A 17292-nucleotide genomic window follows, 5' to 3' on the forward strand; every position below is an offset into this window, starting at 1 on the left:
GGACAGTATGAAAAGAGAGAAGAAGAAAATTTACAGTGGAGAACCCTGACGAACGCCTCCTTCAGCCAGGTGGTCAAGGTCAACATCAACCCTTGATGTGTGGTCTTACTTCTGTGGTCTTCCTCCACAAGACACGTAGCCCTAGTCTCATCTTTTTTTTTTTTTTTTTTTTTTTTTTTAATGAGACAAATTCCAATAGGGGGCCTCCTGGAATATGCTGGACCCATACTCTTCCAGGCTGTCAAAGTCGCAAAAAACAAGGGAAGTCTGCCAGAGCCAGGAGGAGCCTGAGGAGACAAGACAACTGAATGGAATGTGGGGTCCTGGACCAGAAAAAGGACAGCAGGGAAACTGTAAATCTGAAGCAAGCACGAAGTCCAGTTAATAATAATCATCATGTACGGATAGCGGTTCTTTGGTTGTAAGAAGTGTCCACGCTAACGTAAGATGCCGACAGGGAAACTGGGTGTGGGATACACAGGAACTCCCTGTATTATCTTTGCGATCATTCTGTAAATCTCAAACTGTCTAGAAGAAAAGTTTATGAAGAAAGAGACAGAGAGAGACAGAGAGAGAAGGAAAACGAGCGGCTTGGCTCCGCCCTGGCCAAAGCCCCGCCGGCAGGACAGACAGGACCAGGAGCAGCGAGGGTGGAGGGGAGAGGGAGGCGGGCGGAACAGGCAGCTGCTTTATTTCAGAACAAGACACCACAGCCACACCCCTGCCTCCCAACACCTGGGAACCTTGGGCACGGGTGAGCTGGGCAGCCACAGGCCTCAAGAGACAAAGCAGAGGGAAGTCTGAGTGTGTTCCTTCCCCGACCGGAGGGATGGCCGCCACTGCTGTGGTGTGGCTCCTCAGGTGTTCAGGGGATAGGGAGTAAGGAGCTCAGGGGCCCCCAAAGTCAAGGTGAGGCAGGAGAGTGCCACACCTTCCCTGATGGCAGAAGGAACGGATGCACCCAAGGGCTTGGAGGACAGAGGAGCAGAAGGGCCACCCCTGGGCTGAGTTCCGGTATGAGTGACAGCAGCGGAGAGTCCGAGGGACAAGGGCGTTCCCAGGGAAAGCATCCAGGGTGGGGGCGGCCATAAAAGTCCTCAGCTGTGTTTATTCCCCAGTCGTGCCAGGCCTCCTCTCTCCCGGGGACCCGATCAGACACAACCGGGGCCTTGCTCGGGTGCTGAGAGGCTGCCTGCTCACGGTGGGTGTCTTGCCTCGGGGCAGTCCCAACTGCTGGTCCCACAGAAAAAGTCCTCAGGGAGCTCACTCAGGAGTCCATCTAGGTCATCTGCAGGGGGAGATGGAGAGGGTAGGCAGACTTAGTGTCAGCGTTAGGGTTCCACGTGACTCAGGTCCAAAGCTCCTGCCCTTCAGGGAGGCCTGGACCAGGCCACACAGTTGGGCAGTGGTGACTGCACTAATGGGCCCGAGGCCGGCCTGACTCCCACCTTCCCTCTGCTTCCCACACACACACACACACACACATACACACACACAAACACACACACAAGGGGTACGGACAAAATGCCTGGGCCGTTCTGTCAAGAAAGACGCTTTGCCTGGGCCTCAGTGGTTCCTCTCTTTCCATCCAGAGTGCTTGAGCAGACAGACATTCTCTGGTGCTACCCTCTCATTGGCCAGAGGGAGAAAAAAGGCGGGGAAAGCCATTTGAGGTGTTCAGAATCACGGCATTCCCTAATCTGGTTTCTCACCTCAAGAGCGTGAGACAACATCATCCCCTTCCCCAAAGGGCATTCAGGGGCGTTTGGAATGAAAGTAACTGGCCCTGACTGTAGTTCTCAGACAGGTGCTTGTGTCTGAGAACTTGGAAATGGAGCTTGGTACTGTTACTGCTGACACAGCAGCTAACACATACTGAGCGTGTGCTGTACCGGGTGCGGGGCCGCACCCGCCGTACTCACCCCTTCCTTCCAGTCCTCACAGTATACTTCACGGGGCAGTTCATAGTGCTTCCTGTTAGAATCCCCACTTTATCTGAGAGAACCGAGTTCAAAGAGGTCAAACGGCCTGCCCGTGGTGAGCCTACTCAAGCTCCATCCCATGCCAGAGCCACGGTTTCCAGCTAGAAAACTCCTGCGCCACAGGCGGGATCAGGCCGCCCGCGGAGTAAGTCGGGCTGGAAACTACCCCTGCAGAGGCGAGTCTGGTCTGGCTCAGGGCACGTGATAAACATGGCTGCTGGAAGGATAGAAGCCTGTTTGGGGGCATTCAGAATTTGATTAAGGTGACCAGCCCTGTACTCGGGGAAGTGGGACTGAAATTTGTAACAAAAAAAGGTGCCCCTCACTAGCTACATTAGGACGGTTCGGGGAAACTCTATATTTAATGAAGGGGAATGAGCAATCAGTGAGGGCCTAGGAAACTGGGAATCAGAGTAAGAACGAGTATTGGCGTCTCCAGGCCCTGTCCAGCCACCACGAGTAGTTGTCCGCTCGGCATGTCTGTCCCTACAGCGGAGACGTGACACCAGCCACAATATCGTACAGGCAAGTCTCCTCAGTCTCACTCCCTGACCACCAGCGACCTTCTGAGGATGGTTGGGCTTGTCAGCAAGCTTACTTACAAGGACATTGCAGAGAAGATTCCAGCATAAGGAGTACTTTCTCATAGGCTATAAGTAAATGGGCTCTGTGGTTTATCCATTGGTCTAATGCGAAATTGGTTCATGTGAGACACTTAAAGATTTATTTATTTATTTAAGGAACCTCTACACCCGGTGTGGGGCTTGAACTCACAACCCTGAGATCAAGGATCGTACACTGTTCCGCCTGAGCTAGTCAGGCGCCCCTAACGCGAGACACTTACCCATAATCTCAATGAACTGTGAGGCCAGACAGGGTTGAATTTATGGAATCGAAAAGCTAAGGCGCAGACTTGGATTGTGCTGGCTTCATCTGGGGGATGCTGCCCCCTGAGGAACAAGCTGGCTGTACCCTAACCCAGTATTTGGGCCTCTCGGGTCTGTGTCCTGGTCCCACAGGGACGTGTGAGTCCTCAGCACCACCTGCAGGGCCTCTGAGCTTGGTCAGGATATGGAAATCTGCCTCTGGGGTCTGGCCATCAGCCCACGGAAGACTCAAGCTGTGGCAGAAGGACGGTGCCGGTTCATCTCCTCCTTGTGGCTAAAAGCACACGGCTTGGAAATGGGGGCGACCTGTGGCCCACGCTGTACCTGCTTTATGTGGCCCCTATCACCCTGGTAGTTAGTTCGGGGCCTGCAGCCTGGCCAGAAAAGACACCACATCCGATTTCTGTAAGGTTGTGTAAGACCCAAAGATTCACAGGAGGAGGAGAAAAGATGCAGCCAGGTTCTTCTGGCTGTGCTATTCAAGAGGAAACAGAAGGAGAACCTCTTTTGCTCCTGGGGAGCTGACTGCCTTACCTGCTTCTGGGAGTTCTTCCTCAGGGGATGCCCCTGCTTCTGCATCGTGCGCTGTTCTGAGGCCTCTTCCAGACTTCGCAGTCTCATGGTGGAGGCTGCCAGGGAAGCTCCCTGGGTCCTGGGGACAGACGGCCTGGTTACCAAAGCCTGTATTCTGGATACCCCTCTGGACAATTCCACATCCACCCAGACGACCTCAATGGAATAGGTGGGGGTTCAGGAAAGACGATACAGAGGAGTGTGGCAGGGGCCAGTCACCCAGGGGAGGGAGATAAAAATACCCAACACCCAAAACAGCAGGTAATTAAAAAAACAAAACACTTTTTGGGCACTCTTCTTTCCTAATTTCGTTGGCATCTGGTGCTTTAGAAAATCTATATATAGTTGGAGCAGAGAGTGAAGAAGCCATTCAAAAATATGCTGAGGAGTTAGCTTGGGATTAAAAAGCTTTTAATAATCCCCACACTAGCTGATATATGAGCAGGTAGTGGAAATTAGTAATTAAACTGTTAACTATGGTTAGCCCTAGGGGATGGCAGCGGAGAAGAGTAAGTCACAAGCTTTGCTTTATTCTCTGTACCATTTCGAGTTTTGTCAAGGGGTATGGATATCTCGAAACTTAAAAGAAAAAGAAAGATGATCTTTTGGAAGCAGGGTGATTTTGAGAAAATGTGGAAGGTTAAGGGGAAAGATAAGAGAAATGGAAGTAGGCCATTAGAGCCAAGGGTGGAGCGTGAGCAGAAGTCATCAGGTCTAACCCTTCACTTCAGAGATGAAGCAACAGCAGGGGCGGGGACAGGACTTGCCCAAGGTCACGTTACAAATTACCAGCAGAGTGGGGACATGACCCAGGTCTCCTGACCTCCAGGCCGGGCCATGATAACAACCCAGGATCCCGGGAAGTGTGGAAGTGGCCACAGAGGGGACACTGTGTGCCAAGTCAAGGCCAGGCTCTGCACTCTTAGCCTGGAGTGGAGCTGCCTGGAACCCCGGGCTCCTTTAGTTCCCAAGGGGGGTGTCCCCACCTGGGTTCTGTGTGGGTGCCGCCTCACCTAGCGTAGGTGGGGGCCAGGAGGGAAGATGCAGGCTAAGTGCCGGCTCACCCGACAGTCTGTATGTAGCTCACTGTTCTCTGCCACCTGTAGCAGATCTGAGCCTCAGTCACTTACCGAGGGCCACACCCTCTGGGGGACGCACAACTTGCTTAGTTCTCAAGTGACTCCTATCCTCTCCAGTGCTCAAGCCTGCCATCAGATCACGATCCCCAAGAAGCCAGCTGCTCTAGGTCCTGTTACTGTGCCATCTGGCAGGCGGCTGGACCAGGAACAGAAGGAGATGACCCTGTCCCCAGAGGCATCTCTTCACCTCAGGGCAACCGCCCCCTTCACACCTCTGCTCCCCAGGGTGAAGGAGGGGAAGACACCAGAATATACAGGCAGAAAGCGGATCTCCCGGGCCCGTTCCATCCCGCTCCTCTTACCTCGGGGAAGGGCGGAGATGGCTTGAGGAAGTTCCCATCCCCAGAATCTGGGCCGTAAATATGGACCAGGTTGTTGGGCGTCACATTGAGGTAGTGATTTCGGAGCGAAGGAGAAAACACTCCAACCTGGGGTCGAGGAAGGGGAAGGTCAGTGCCCTGACGGGGCGCTAAGATGCTGTCCCATGCCACCTGGTCCCCGCCTGCCTCTCCCTCTCTGGCTTCTGCACCAGGCTCACCCAAACCGCTCCTGCCCCCGCCCCGTAGAAGCACATACCACACCCTCCTCCCCACACAACACAACCCCCGCCCCCATCCCCATCCGCCCACAGAATAGGAGGCGGGGTCTAGCACCAGCCCAACCATTCCTGGCCCGGGGACGGGGACCGGGGAGGGAAGGGAGCCAGACGGACAACTCAGGGGCCTTCTCCAGGGTTGGGAAGGTTGGAGAGGAGGTCCGCATTTGGAGCCCCCCATACCTGCTTCAGCAGCAGCACTGAGCCAGGCTTCAGCTCACTCTGCCGGGCCTCGAGCAGCAACCTGTGCACCGTGCCCTGCATCTCTCCTGCAAATACCGCGCGGCCCATGAGTCTGGGTCAAGGACAGCGCAGTGACTGGTTTGGGCCCTGGCTGGGAAGTGGGCTGCTCACTGCCTCAATTTTCCCATCTGCAAATGAAGAGGGTGACTCCTCCTCATCTCCTGAACTCCACGAAGGCCACTCATCAGACACCCCCAGGACCTAACTTCTCACCCGTGGGGTCCTTGAAAACCACACTGGCGTCCATCGTGCTCCGACTCAGGGACTTGATCATCACTGCCATGTTGGGGACCTTGTTCCTGGGAAGCTGCCTCAGGGCTGCCTGGTTACAAGGAGAGGCATTTGCTGAGCAAGCCACATCCCACCTGTAAGGTTCCCAAGCGCACCAGGGCAACCGGAGGGGAGGAGGAGGGGAGGAGAGTACAGGTGTGGCGATGCTCTTTTTGTGGGGGGCAAAAGGGCCGTCTGAAGGACCCATCCTGTCTCTCTCTAGCAGACCCAAAGCTGGCAGGTCCTTTCTGCCCCCTGCTTCCTTTCTCCAGCATATATGTATTTATAGAGAGCTACATCACAGCAGGCCACGAGAATGTGTCTGCATATGACCCTTGACCTCTAGGGAGCTTGAAGGGTAACAGTGTGCTTACCCCCGCCTCATCCAGGGCCTGGATGTGCAGAGACATAGCCATAACCCACTTTCTGCTTCCGCCTGTGCCTGACACTGTCGATCCTAGTGAAACGCTAGGTGAGCGGAAGATGGTACAACCAAAAGGGACTCCGTGCTGCTGCTCAGAGACAGGCCTGGGGTAAGAGGGAGCAAAGGGACAGCCCCTTTCCTAAGGTGGAGGAGGACAGCAGGTTGGTAGGAAGGGTAAAAACAGTCTTTCTTGCACATCTCAGCACCCAGGACCCTTACCTTCCGCAGCACCATGACGATGCTATAGGTACAGAGAAAGCAGGCGGGGTCTCTCTCCTCCAGGCCCAGAGCAGATTTCATGGCCAGCCAGGGCCCTCGCCCAAAATCCTCCTCCACCGACGCCTGGGAACTAGTAACAATCTGGCACCACAGAGCAGAGGGGGAGCCTGTGTTAATGGACCCACCTTGCTACAGACCTTGACCGAGACAGGATGGAGGGGTGGGAGGGAAGGGCACATTCCCTGCAACATGGTAGCCACAGTCTCTGCTTTCGTTTATCCCCTAGGTCTCAGAATGGTACGTGAGATCTGGTTGCACAGCACATCTTTCATTTAACAGCCATAGCAAAAGTGCTCCTTGTTTATTTCATTTTAGGGCACCTGGGTGGCTCAGTCGTTAAGCATCTGACTTCGACTCAGCTCGTGATCTCACGGTTCATGAGTTCGAGTCCCACATTGGGTGAGCACAAGCCCCGCTTCGGGTGAGCCCCACTCTCTCTCTCACCCCTCTTTCTCTCTCTCCCTCTGCCCCTCCTGGGATCCTCTCTCTCTCTCTCTCTCTCTCTTTGTCCCTCACTCACTTGCACCCTCTCTCTCAAAAAATTTTTTTTAATTTTAAATCAGTTCCTGACTTTAGTTGTCCCGAAGCAAAAGACGGTCTATCCATGCTTGTCTCTTGTGTAACAGCCTCGAAAAGTCTTAGGGCCAGGGAGCCCCCACTTACATTGATAGGCTTTCACAGTGCTTTAAGTCATTTTGAAACAGTCATATTTTATTTGGGATGCCTCTGGCTTAACTATTAACCTTCTTATATTAAAAAATGTTCATATTAAAAAACGCCTGGGTGGCTCAGTCAGTTAAGCGTCTGGCTTCGGCTCAGGTCATGATCTCGTGGTTCATGGGTTCGAGCCCCGGGTTGGGCTCTGTGCTGACAGCTCGGAGCCTGGAGCCTGCTTCAGATTCTGTGTCTCCCTCTCTCTTTACCCTCCCCTGCCCGCACTCTGTGTCCTCTCTGAAAAATAAACGTTAAAAAGAAAAAAAAAAAAAATGCTTTGAACCCAGAGGAGTATTTGCTGCTTTGGACCTGAAGCGGACTGATAGATCTGCTGGAACTACAGCAAAGAGAAAAACTGCTAGAGAATTAAAAGCAAAAGTGGGTGTGAGGGCAGAGTAGGTCAACGAGAATCCCAGTGAGGAGGAAGGATGGGTCTCCCCCACCAAAAAGGAATCCACTGGAGGCAAGATGAAGCCAGATCGTTCCCCACTCAATTCTCAGAAACCTGAGAGGAGGGGTTCCTGAGATACAATTTCCTAATACCTATTACACTCCCCTCCCCTGAGGAAAGACGGGAGTTAGCTGGGCCTTTCTTTCCTAGAGGAGTAGGGAAGACTGGACCCCTGGCCTCGGTCAGCATCAGGACAGGCTTCACTTTGTGCCAGGAGAATCGCCACTTCCCCAAACGGCCTTCGCCACGTGCCCTTGGGTGCGTCACCGCGGGGAGGCCTAGCAGCATAGACTCTGCTTCTCAACTCCTAAAACGTGCAGGGATGTCCCTCACTCTTAAGTGATGCCCAGGAAGTGAACATCCGCAGGGAACCAGTTACCTCGGCCCGGAATTTAGCCAGGGCACCATGAGTCGGAGTCTGGGGTGTGGAAACCATGATCTCCTCCAGATTTTTCCCACTGTGCTGCAAGGGGAGAGAGAAGAAGAAGGCGAGAGCGAGCTCAGCAGCTGTTATTTACAAGTTGCAGCTTCTTGTCTGGGTTACATAATGAGTTCAGGAAACTATCAGGGACAATTAACACATATTACGTCTCTCCTAACGAAGTCTCAGGAGCCTCGTTGGCAGCTCAAAAAAAGATGCTTTGGGGACTGTTTTGGGAATGTGAGGGAGCTGGAGCTGGCCCAGGAACAAAACCCAGGGCTTCCTGAAGGAGGCAATGACCCAGATAGAGAGGCCTGGGCTAGGCAAAGGGGCAGCTTTCCCCAAATCCCTTCTCAGGGACCGAACCCTTCCCTGCAGAGATCTAGCCCAGGAGGAAGGTAGATGGCCTCCTTGGATTTCCCTTAAAGTGCCAGCGAAGAGCAAGGAACAGGCAGAAATTATCTGAACCGCCCTAAAACGTGAGAAAAGGAGCACACCAATCACCACCAGATCAGACCCGCAGAATCCCGTTATCTGGGATCTGATCCAAGATGCTTTGACGGATACTGTCCCTCCACCACCGCTGAAATTCAAACGCTCAGCACAGCCCGGCTTCCCCACGCCGACCCCGCACACCAGCCGCAGTGAGCTGTTCTCTGCACCTCTGATGGCATCTTGCTCTTACCCCGCTGTGCCTTCGCACACGCTCTTCCCGGTCTTGCCACCGCTGACATGCCTCCCGGAGCACAGCCTTCCTACACACACCTGTTAACCTCCTAGCCATCCCTCCAAAGCCCACTCGGTAAGCATAAGGAGTCCGGTGTCTCTGTCTCCCCTGCACCTAGGGAATGACCTCTACTCACACTATGCATTTTATGTCTAATCGCTCGTTCGCGTCTGCTTCTTCCACTGCGCTGGAACTACTTCTGTTTTAACCTCTGCATTCCCAGTTCCAAGCGAACTGACCGACACATACAAGTCCTTAGGAAACAGACGTGAATGAATCTGCCTTGCCTTAGTGCTAGCAAACAGTAGGTGCTCAACAGAATAAAAGTTGTGAGGTTCTCAGAGCCAAAGCACCTCTCTCGCCTGTGGTTTTTCAAGCACTTGATTCTTTCTTCCCACTTTTTTTGACCTCTTCTACCACTTGGAAAGCCCCCCTCTCTGGGGTGCCTGCGTGGCTCAGTTGGTTAAATATCCGACTTCGGATCAGGTCATAATCTCGCGGTTTGTGGATTCGAGGCCCGCGTCAGGCTCTGTGCTGACAGATCCGAGCCAGGATCCTGCTTCGGATTCTGTGTCTCCCTCTCTCTCAAATAAAATAAACATTAAAAAAAAACAAAACAGCCCTCTCTCTGCACTTTCTCCTTCCCTCCCTCCCCCAGGAGTGAAGATATTCTGGGACCAGATTCTCCCCCTTGTCCCCGCAACGTCCTGGACCCCTTCTGCCAACGAGAAGCCGTCACTCACCTGGTGGGGCAGGATCCCTGCGGGGCCGGGGAAGCGGCGGGTTTTGGTGCGGGCGGGTCGCTGGGGTGTCCGGTTGGCAGCAGTGACCAGCTGCACCAGGTGGTTGGTGACTATGGGTGGCTGGAGAACTGCTTGGGGAACCAGGGAGGAATGGGGGCTCTTTGGGGTGCCGGCAGGACACTTGACGGAAGCCACTGGAGCTCGGGGTTGTAAGGGGCTCCGAGGAAATAACGCAGAGATAGTCCTCGAGGGAGTAGAACAGATCGAGTTGGGAGTTTGTGGTCCAGGAAGGTGAGATCTGCCACGTAAGCAGGCATTTGGACGTTGGAATGACTGACCAGGGAAAGGACTTTGCGGGCTGCTCTGAACAGGCCGGCCAGCAGCTTGGAGAGGCTGTGCCGCTCGAAGAGCGGGCCCCTGAGGGCAGGCTTCCGAGTGGGGTTGCTGAGCAGGAACTGTTGAGGCAGTTGGGGTAGGAAGGTTGCTCACGGCACCGGGTCTCAGGCGGGGCTGTGCAGTCCTACAGTGGACCCCAGGTGCTGGGGGCTCATCGTCGGCTAACATGACACTCGTTATGTGGGAAGCAGGCGTGGGCCCCTTTTGGCAAGACCTGCTCAGCTCAGCTACGCGAGCCTTTTTAGCCAAAGCTAAGTCCTCCTGCTGCCAGGTAGGCGGGATTCCCGTGGCCTCACCGCTGATTCCAAGTTCCAGCTCCACGCCAGGCCCCTCCAGCTCCATGCTTGCCAGGACCTTATCAAATTCATCTTGTTCAGGCCCCTCAAAGCCACTAATCATCTGCTGTTGGCTCTCAAAGGTGAGCAGGGGGCGGGAGGCTGATGTCTGGGGTCTCGCTGGCTCTTTGAGCACTTCTGGCAGGGTCACTCGTCTCTGATGGCCAGTCCAGCTGCTAGAAGTCGAGACAGGCCTTAGGGGGGCTGTTCCTATGGAAGGCGGGTCCCCGATGGCCCTGGGCATGCTAGAGGTAGGAAGGCGGAGTCCCAGGGCTGACGGGCCCAAAGCCTCTGAAGGAGCAGTGGGGCATGGCGGCAGCTGCCCAGAAGACTGTGCCGGCACGGTCTCCTGTGGCCTAGAAGAGACAGGTCTCAGGCATCCAGCATTCACAGGCCGTGAGCCAGCAAACTCGTTCTCTGCATCCTCCACAGCAGATAAAAAATCCTACAAAGAAGCAGAGATAGTGGGTCTTGGCATCTGGAAATCAAGAAACGCACTCTGTCTCTCTTTTTTTTTAACGTTTATTTATTTATTTTTGAGAGAGAGAGAGAGAGAGAGAGCGAGCACACACCCACACATACAAGTGGGGGGTGGGGCAGACAGAGAGGGAGACAAGAGAATCCCAAGCAGGCTCCGTGCTGTCAGCACAGAGCCCAACACAGGGCTTGAACTCATGAACTGTGAAACTGAGCCAAAAATATGAGCTGGACACGCAACCGACTGAGCCACCCAGGTGCCCCAAAGGAACACTCTTGCTCTTACTTTCATGTATGTGGCGTGTATATAAGCACAGATGTATGCAAGTGAGAAACCAAGCCATGAAAGGCAACGGTGGAGTCTCTCACCATCTTTGACCTTGTCCATGAGCCCACCTCCAGACTTTTTTTTAAGATTTTATTTCTAAGTAATCTCTATATCCAACGTGGGGCTCGAATTTACAACCTAAAGATCGAGTCCCATGCTCCACAGGGGTGCCTCGTGGCTCAGTCGGTTAAGCATCTGACTTCAGCCCAGGTCATGATCTCACAGGTTGTGAGTTTGAGTCCCGTGTCAGGCTCTGTGCTGACAGCTCAGAGCCTGGAGCCTGCTTCAGATTCCAGGTCTTCCTCTCTCTCTCTCTGCCTCTCCCCTGCTCATGCTCTGTCTCTCTCTCCTTCAAAAATAAATAAATGTTAAAAAAAAAAAAAAAAAAAAAAAAAGAGTCTCATGTTCCACCCACTGAGCCAGCCAGGTGCCCCAGAATGTTTCTGGTAGAAGCCTGGAGGTGGTGGGATGCCTGGCTAGCTCAGTCGGTGGAGCATGGGACTCTAGATCTCAGGGTTGGAAGTTCGAGCCCCACGTTGGGTATAGAGATTAGTTAAAAATAAAATCTTTAAAAAAAAAAAAAAAAGGAAATAAGGAAAGAAAGAAACATTCTTTTTTTAAATTTTTTTTTTAACATTTATTTATTTTTGAGACAGAGAGAGACAGAGCATGAACGGGGTAGGGGCAGAGAGAGAGAGACACAGAATCTGAAACAGGCTCCAGGCTCTGAGCTGTCAGCACAGAGCCCGACACGGGGCTCGAACTCACGGACCGCGAAATCATGACCTGAGCCAAAGTCGGCCGCTTAACCGACTGAGCCACCCAGGCGCCCCAAGAAAGAAACATTCTAAGGCTAAGTCTTCAGGTAGCTTCTCTCGGGGGACAGGGAAGCGGTGGCAGTCAGAGGAGTGGCAGGAGAAGCAAACATACCAGGGCACAAAGGAATCCAATCACCCAAGGCCACACACCCATCTCAAGAAAACAAGCTTTCTGGTGTCCAGCCTGTGCAACAGGGGTCTATCCAGCTGGTCACGCTGCCTGTTCTCAACGCACTCCTCCCCCCTCCTCCTCCTCCTCCACCACACACACACATACACACACACACACACACACACACACACACACACACACAGCCTTCACTAAGCCAGAGGCCTTGGATCCAGCAAAATAGGCAGAAGTTAAATATAGCTTTTCAGGCAAGTTAAATTAAGTATGGATTCCAGTTGGGAAGCAAGGTGAGATTGACACCTTCGAGAGCAACAGACCTGTTCTGAGGGTGTTTTTGAGTTAGAACTGCTGATTTAACTGACAGGAAGGTCCCCTCCACCCCCAACCCGTGCTGCTGCATTGGAGTGTCTGGGCCAGAGAAACGTTTTTTCTGGCTTTGTGTATTATCGGGGGTGTAGCATACTCTAGCAGGACTATCATGGGATTTAGCAATAATAACAATATTCGAATTACAGCAGCAATAAAATCCTGATGATCCTGGAGGTTGACAGATCCCTTTTCTCCTAAAGAGCTCACTCACAGGGATGCCTGGGTGGCTCAGTCGGTTGAGTTTCCGACTCTGGCTGAGGTCATGATCTCGCGTCTGTGAGTTTGAGCCCCGCGTCGGGCTCTGTGCTGACAGCCCTGAGCCTGGAGCCCGCTTTGGATTCTGTGTCTCTCCCTCTGTCCCACCCCACCCTCAAGCTCTGTCTCTCTCTCTCTCAAAATAAATAAATAAACATTAAAAAAAAAAAAAAAAAAGAGCTCACTCTCAGACATGGTGTCATCTGCCTTGGGAAGGGGGAAAGGGACTGGCCATGGAACAGAAACTTGAACTGTCAGAGTCCTTCACTCTTCTTTTTTTTTTTTTAAAGTAATCTCTATGCCCAATGTAGGACTTGAACTCATGACCCCAAGATCAAGAGTCACATGCTCTACCCACTGAGCTGGCCAGGCACCCCACAGACCTTCATTCTTTTTAAAAAAAAAAACTTTAATGTTTATTTATTTCTGAGGCAGAGAGAGCCAGAGCATGAGTGGGGAAGGGGTGGAGAGGGAGGGAGACACAGAATCAGAATCAGAAGCAGGCTCCAGGCTCTGAGCTGTCAGCACGGAGCCTGATGCGGGGCTCGAACTCATGGACCGTGAGTCATGAGACCTGAACCGAAGTCAGTCGCTTCGTGACTGAGCCACCCAGGTGTCCTGAGACCTTCATCCTTAATCCCATTGCTGGCCCAGCCGTCCTACCATCACCTGGTAAGAACCAAGTGGGGCACTTAGCCACTTTTGCAGCCTGTAAATACACATCTACAAAGCTGAAAGACAAGGACAAGGACACATCTCCTCGACAAAGCTGGCAATTTTAAATTTTTTTAAAAACCGAATTGAAGTCTCCAAGTGATAACAAAAACAGGTAACAATCTGAAACCATGCCGGGTGCCAGGGACCATGTAAACATTTTACCAGAATTCTCGCAATGAATTTTCACAATGGCCCTAATAGATATTATTATTCCTGTTTTATGGATTCAGAAATGGAGACTCAGAGAAGTTAAGTACCTTCACAGAATCAGGATTAGAACTCATATGTGCCCCTGTCACTATGTCTTAGGGCTTCTGTGAATGAGCAAAGCCAGAGACTGATTTTTAAGGGGTCTGAGGAAGTTCTGTTTTCCCTTTCAAACCTCAGGTTCCAAAAGCCTCAAAAGAACTGTGAAAAGGACTGTGGGGTCCCTGGTGCAGCATTCATCACCATACTAGGTACAAACTGGGCATCTGGACAAATTCTAAACGTGATTTTTATTTTATTTACTAAACATGATTAAAAAAATTTTTTTTTAAGATTATTTTTTTTTTTTAATTTTTTTTTTTTTTTTCAACGTTTATTTATTTTGGGGACAGAGAGAGACAGAGCATGAATGGGGGTGGGGCAGAGAGAGAGGGAGACACAGAATGGGAAACAGGCTCCAGGCTCCGAGCCATCAGCCCAGAGCCCGACGCGGGGCTCGAACTCACGGACCGCGAGATCGTGACCTGGCTGAAGTCGGACGCTTAACCGACTGCGCCACCCAGGCGCCCCTTAAAAAAATTTTTTTAATGTTTATTTTTGAGAGAGGCAGAGCATGAGCAGGGGAGGGGCAGAGAGAGAGAGAGACACAGAATCTGAAGCAGGCTCCAGGCTCTGAGCTGTCAGCACAGAGCTTGATGTGGGGCTTGAACCCACGAACCTGTAAGATCATGACCTGAGCTGGAGTCAGATGCTTAACTGACTGAGCGCCCCATTCCTAAACATGATTTTTAAAGCACAGAGCTGGGAGACAAAAAATAGGCTGGAATGGCTTGTCGCCGATAAAGTAAAGCAATTCTACTCTATAAATGCAGCTTAATAGTTTCCATATATGTAGACTGGAATCAGGAGGCGAGGACCTCACCCGGATTGTTGGTGCTGTATTCTTAGGCAGGTTAATTTACCTATTTGGGTTTTACTCACTTCAATCCTACCTCTTTCTGAAAAGGATTTCAGGTAGCAATTTTGGGCCTCCCAGAGGAAACTATATCCATTGGATCTGCGCAGAAAGAGAGCTGTGGGGATGGCTAGCTTATTCAGTGATCTCTGACTATACCCCCAGATTAGAAATAGCCCTGCCTGGGCCCATCCCTAGAAGTCCTGGTTTAATTGGAATGTGTTAGGGCCTCAGCAGGGGTGATTCTAATGTGCTGGCTTCCGATCCAGTCTAATCCCTCATCTTCTGAGAAAGAGGGAAGGGAAGAGCCTCTAGAGCAAAAGAATATCGCTCATACTATAGAAAACAGAAGGCCAGAGAATGAAGTAATTTTCCCTGGCTCACATAGCCACTTGGCGACCGACCTCAGGCCTCCCGTCATCCAGTCACTGTGTTGTCTCTGGCTCTCCATAAACTTTCTTTCCCACCTCAAGTATGTCATCGTAAAGGTGAATCGAATCATCCACATAATATAGCTTCCAGGCCAGGGCCCTTAACATTTAGGCACCTCACGTCTCCGGCTTTGTGTTTCTAAAACGGTTAAGTAGGCTGTTTACATGTCTCATGTTTTCTCAGCCTCTCAGAGACACAAAAGCTATACATGTCAAAAGAAAGGAGGCTGGGGCAGGCTGCTTCGAAATGTTCTGAGTCTGGGTGTTTACAACTCAAGACCTCCTCTGCTATCTCTGATCACCAACACTTCCTTACCTCATCTTCAAACTCCTCTTCCACAGTAAACAGCTTCTGCAAACTGCATGCCTGAGAGGAAAACAAAGCAATTGAGGCTGGAGGAGAAATTCTGCTTGCAAGTACATTCTGTCCTCACTACGCTTCTTTCCAATTCTAACACGACCACCAGGTGTACTGTTTTTTATTTTTATTTATTTATTTATTTTTTTGCTAGTGCTGAGGGAGGAATAAGGGATGAGGAGGGGAGAGATGGGATTTACTTAAAGGCTTGGATGATTTAGAATCCCTTCTTGTAAAATAATCCACGCAGATCCAGCTGCATTAGCCCGGGGGGGGGGGGGGGGGGGGGAGGCAAGAGAAAGGCCGCCAGAGGGAACCTGGGTCATTCTTTGGACTCCGCGCTGTGCACATGAGCCTAAGGATTTTGCGACATCCCAAAGACCTGGCCTGGGGAACCCATGTCAAAGAAGAGAGAGGCCACCATAAATCCAAGCATGCCCAGCAGTGCTAGTGGCCTTGTTTCTGAAAGCCAAACCAGTGGTTTCCTTCTATCTAATCCCATGCCCCAAAGCCAGCGTCCCAGGAGGGTAGGATGTCCCAGTCCACGGTTCCTTCTTTCTAGGCAGCAGGGCTACTGTGGCCAGCTCTTAGACTGGCGTCAAACTCAAGAGCAGCGGGCTGTGCCTAAACCCCGATTGCCAAAAGAGCAAGAGCTACAGTTAGGCACCCCCACCCCCAAGCGTCCAAGGATCAGAGTGTCCGGGTTAGGGGGAGGGGGTGGGGGCTCCGGAGGCGTGACGTTTGAGCCCACCGGGGAGGATGACCAGGAGTTCTGCAAGAAGAGATGGAAGGCAACAGGAGGGAAACTGAGGCCCAGAGGGAGGTAGGTGTGTGGCGAGGACCTTCCCAAGGGTCTCTGGGCAAGCACGGACTAGAACCTAGGTCTCCCGAAGCCACCAAGCTCTGACCCAAACCCTAGCCGGCCTTGCAGCTAGCACGAGAGAAGGGCTGGAAGCCGGAAGGCAGTTCTGCGGCCTTGGGCGCGGCATTACCATGGCGACGGCCGGCGGGCTCCGGCGAGGGGGGTGGCCGGGAAGCCCCCGACTCGAGGGGTCGCCGGGGCCTCGGTCTTGGTTGCGGTGGGAGCGTCGGAGTCCGGGCCGCACGGTCTCTGAGGCGAGGTCGGAGAAAGGCTACTCAGCGACCCTGGCGGGGGCCGACAAACCCGGGAAGCCGAGCACCAGCGCCCGAGGCCACTTTCGAAGCGGCCGCGACTCCCGAGTCTCCGCCCTCTTAAAGGGGCTGGCCTATTTCTAGCCCGCCGACACAAAGGCCCTTCCTCCGTCAGTCTTCCGCCTCGGCCTTAAAGGGAAATGAATGGGCTCTCGGTCGCCCCCCAGCGGCCCCTCGGGTCAGGTCGGCGGCTTCAACAGGAGTTCTGGGAGAGCAGGCTGGGAATCCTGGGTCCCCAGTGCCGCTCACACCCTCCTCTCTAGAGTTAAGCACACCAGGGACCTGGCACTAGAGCGTGAGTCTCATTCACATCAGAATCCACCCCATTGGTCTGTCTATCCATTCATCTGTCCATCCATCCTTGCAACACGTAGGTATTAAGCAAAGATGTTCTTGGTCTTGCTCTTTTTACCTTTCATATTTCAGCTTAGATCTCAGATCTTCCCTGTCACTGGTCTCTCAGGTAACACCCCTCCACCCATGGTTTACATCTTTATTGTGTGTCTTCCTCACTCAAATATGAGCTCCCGGGTTTCAGCACCAAAACCAAAACAAACCAATCAAACAAACAACAAACAAGCAAAAAATATGAGTTCCGTGTGGGCAGGGACTTTGGCTTGTTCAACTTTGTATCTCCAGCACTTAGCACAACGCTCAATAGAATTATTGAATGAATGACACAATGACTACCGTGTATCTGGCACAATGCTTAACACTGGAGACAGGGACGTTAAGAAGAGTCCTTGTCCCTCAAGTTCACAAGTCAAGGAGACATAGGTCAAAAAATAGTCTAGGATAGTTGTTCAGAGAGATGCACAGGGTCCCAGTGAGCTGGCATAGCTAGTTAGCTCTTATCACTGAGCCAGTCCTCAGTCCTCCTGTTTTCCTTCTTGCT

The 17292-nt window shown here is 52.3% G+C and overlaps 1 protein-coding gene across 3 annotated transcripts; it reads right to left on the reverse strand.

Moving 5' to 3' along the window:
- Positions 1 to 674: 674 nt before the first annotated feature.
- Positions 675 to 16436, reverse strand: HROB (homologous recombination factor with OB-fold). Of its 3 annotated transcripts, none has more exons than XM_047845945.1 (10): positions 16217 to 16436; positions 15183 to 15233; positions 9449 to 10624; positions 7937 to 8020; positions 6333 to 6473; positions 5633 to 5741; positions 5360 to 5445; positions 4884 to 5009; positions 3404 to 3521; positions 675 to 1288 (listed from the first exon to the last, which is right to left on the reverse strand). In XM_047845945.1, the coding sequence occupies exons 1-10, from the start codon at positions 16217 to 16219 to the stop codon at positions 1197 to 1199; spliced, it is 1986 nt and encodes a 661-aa protein (XP_047701901.1). In that variant the 5' UTR covers positions 16220 to 16436; the 3' UTR covers positions 675 to 1196. The 3 variants fall into 3 exon arrangements, with proteins under 3 accessions (XP_047701901.1, XP_047701902.1, XP_047701904.1); XM_047845946.1 differs by having other exon boundaries at positions 675 to 1995; XM_047845948.1 differs by lacking the exons at positions 675 to 1288; positions 3404 to 3521 and adding an exon at positions 3532 to 4744.
- Positions 16437 to 17292: the final 856 nt, after the last annotated feature.

The sequence above is a fragment of the Prionailurus viverrinus genome, unplaced genomic scaffold (genome assembly GCF_022837055.1).
Source record: "Prionailurus viverrinus isolate Anna unplaced genomic scaffold, UM_Priviv_1.0 scaffold_35, whole genome shotgun sequence".
In the NCBI taxonomy this organism is placed as follows: Eukaryota; Metazoa; Chordata; class Mammalia; order Carnivora; family Felidae; genus Prionailurus; species Prionailurus viverrinus.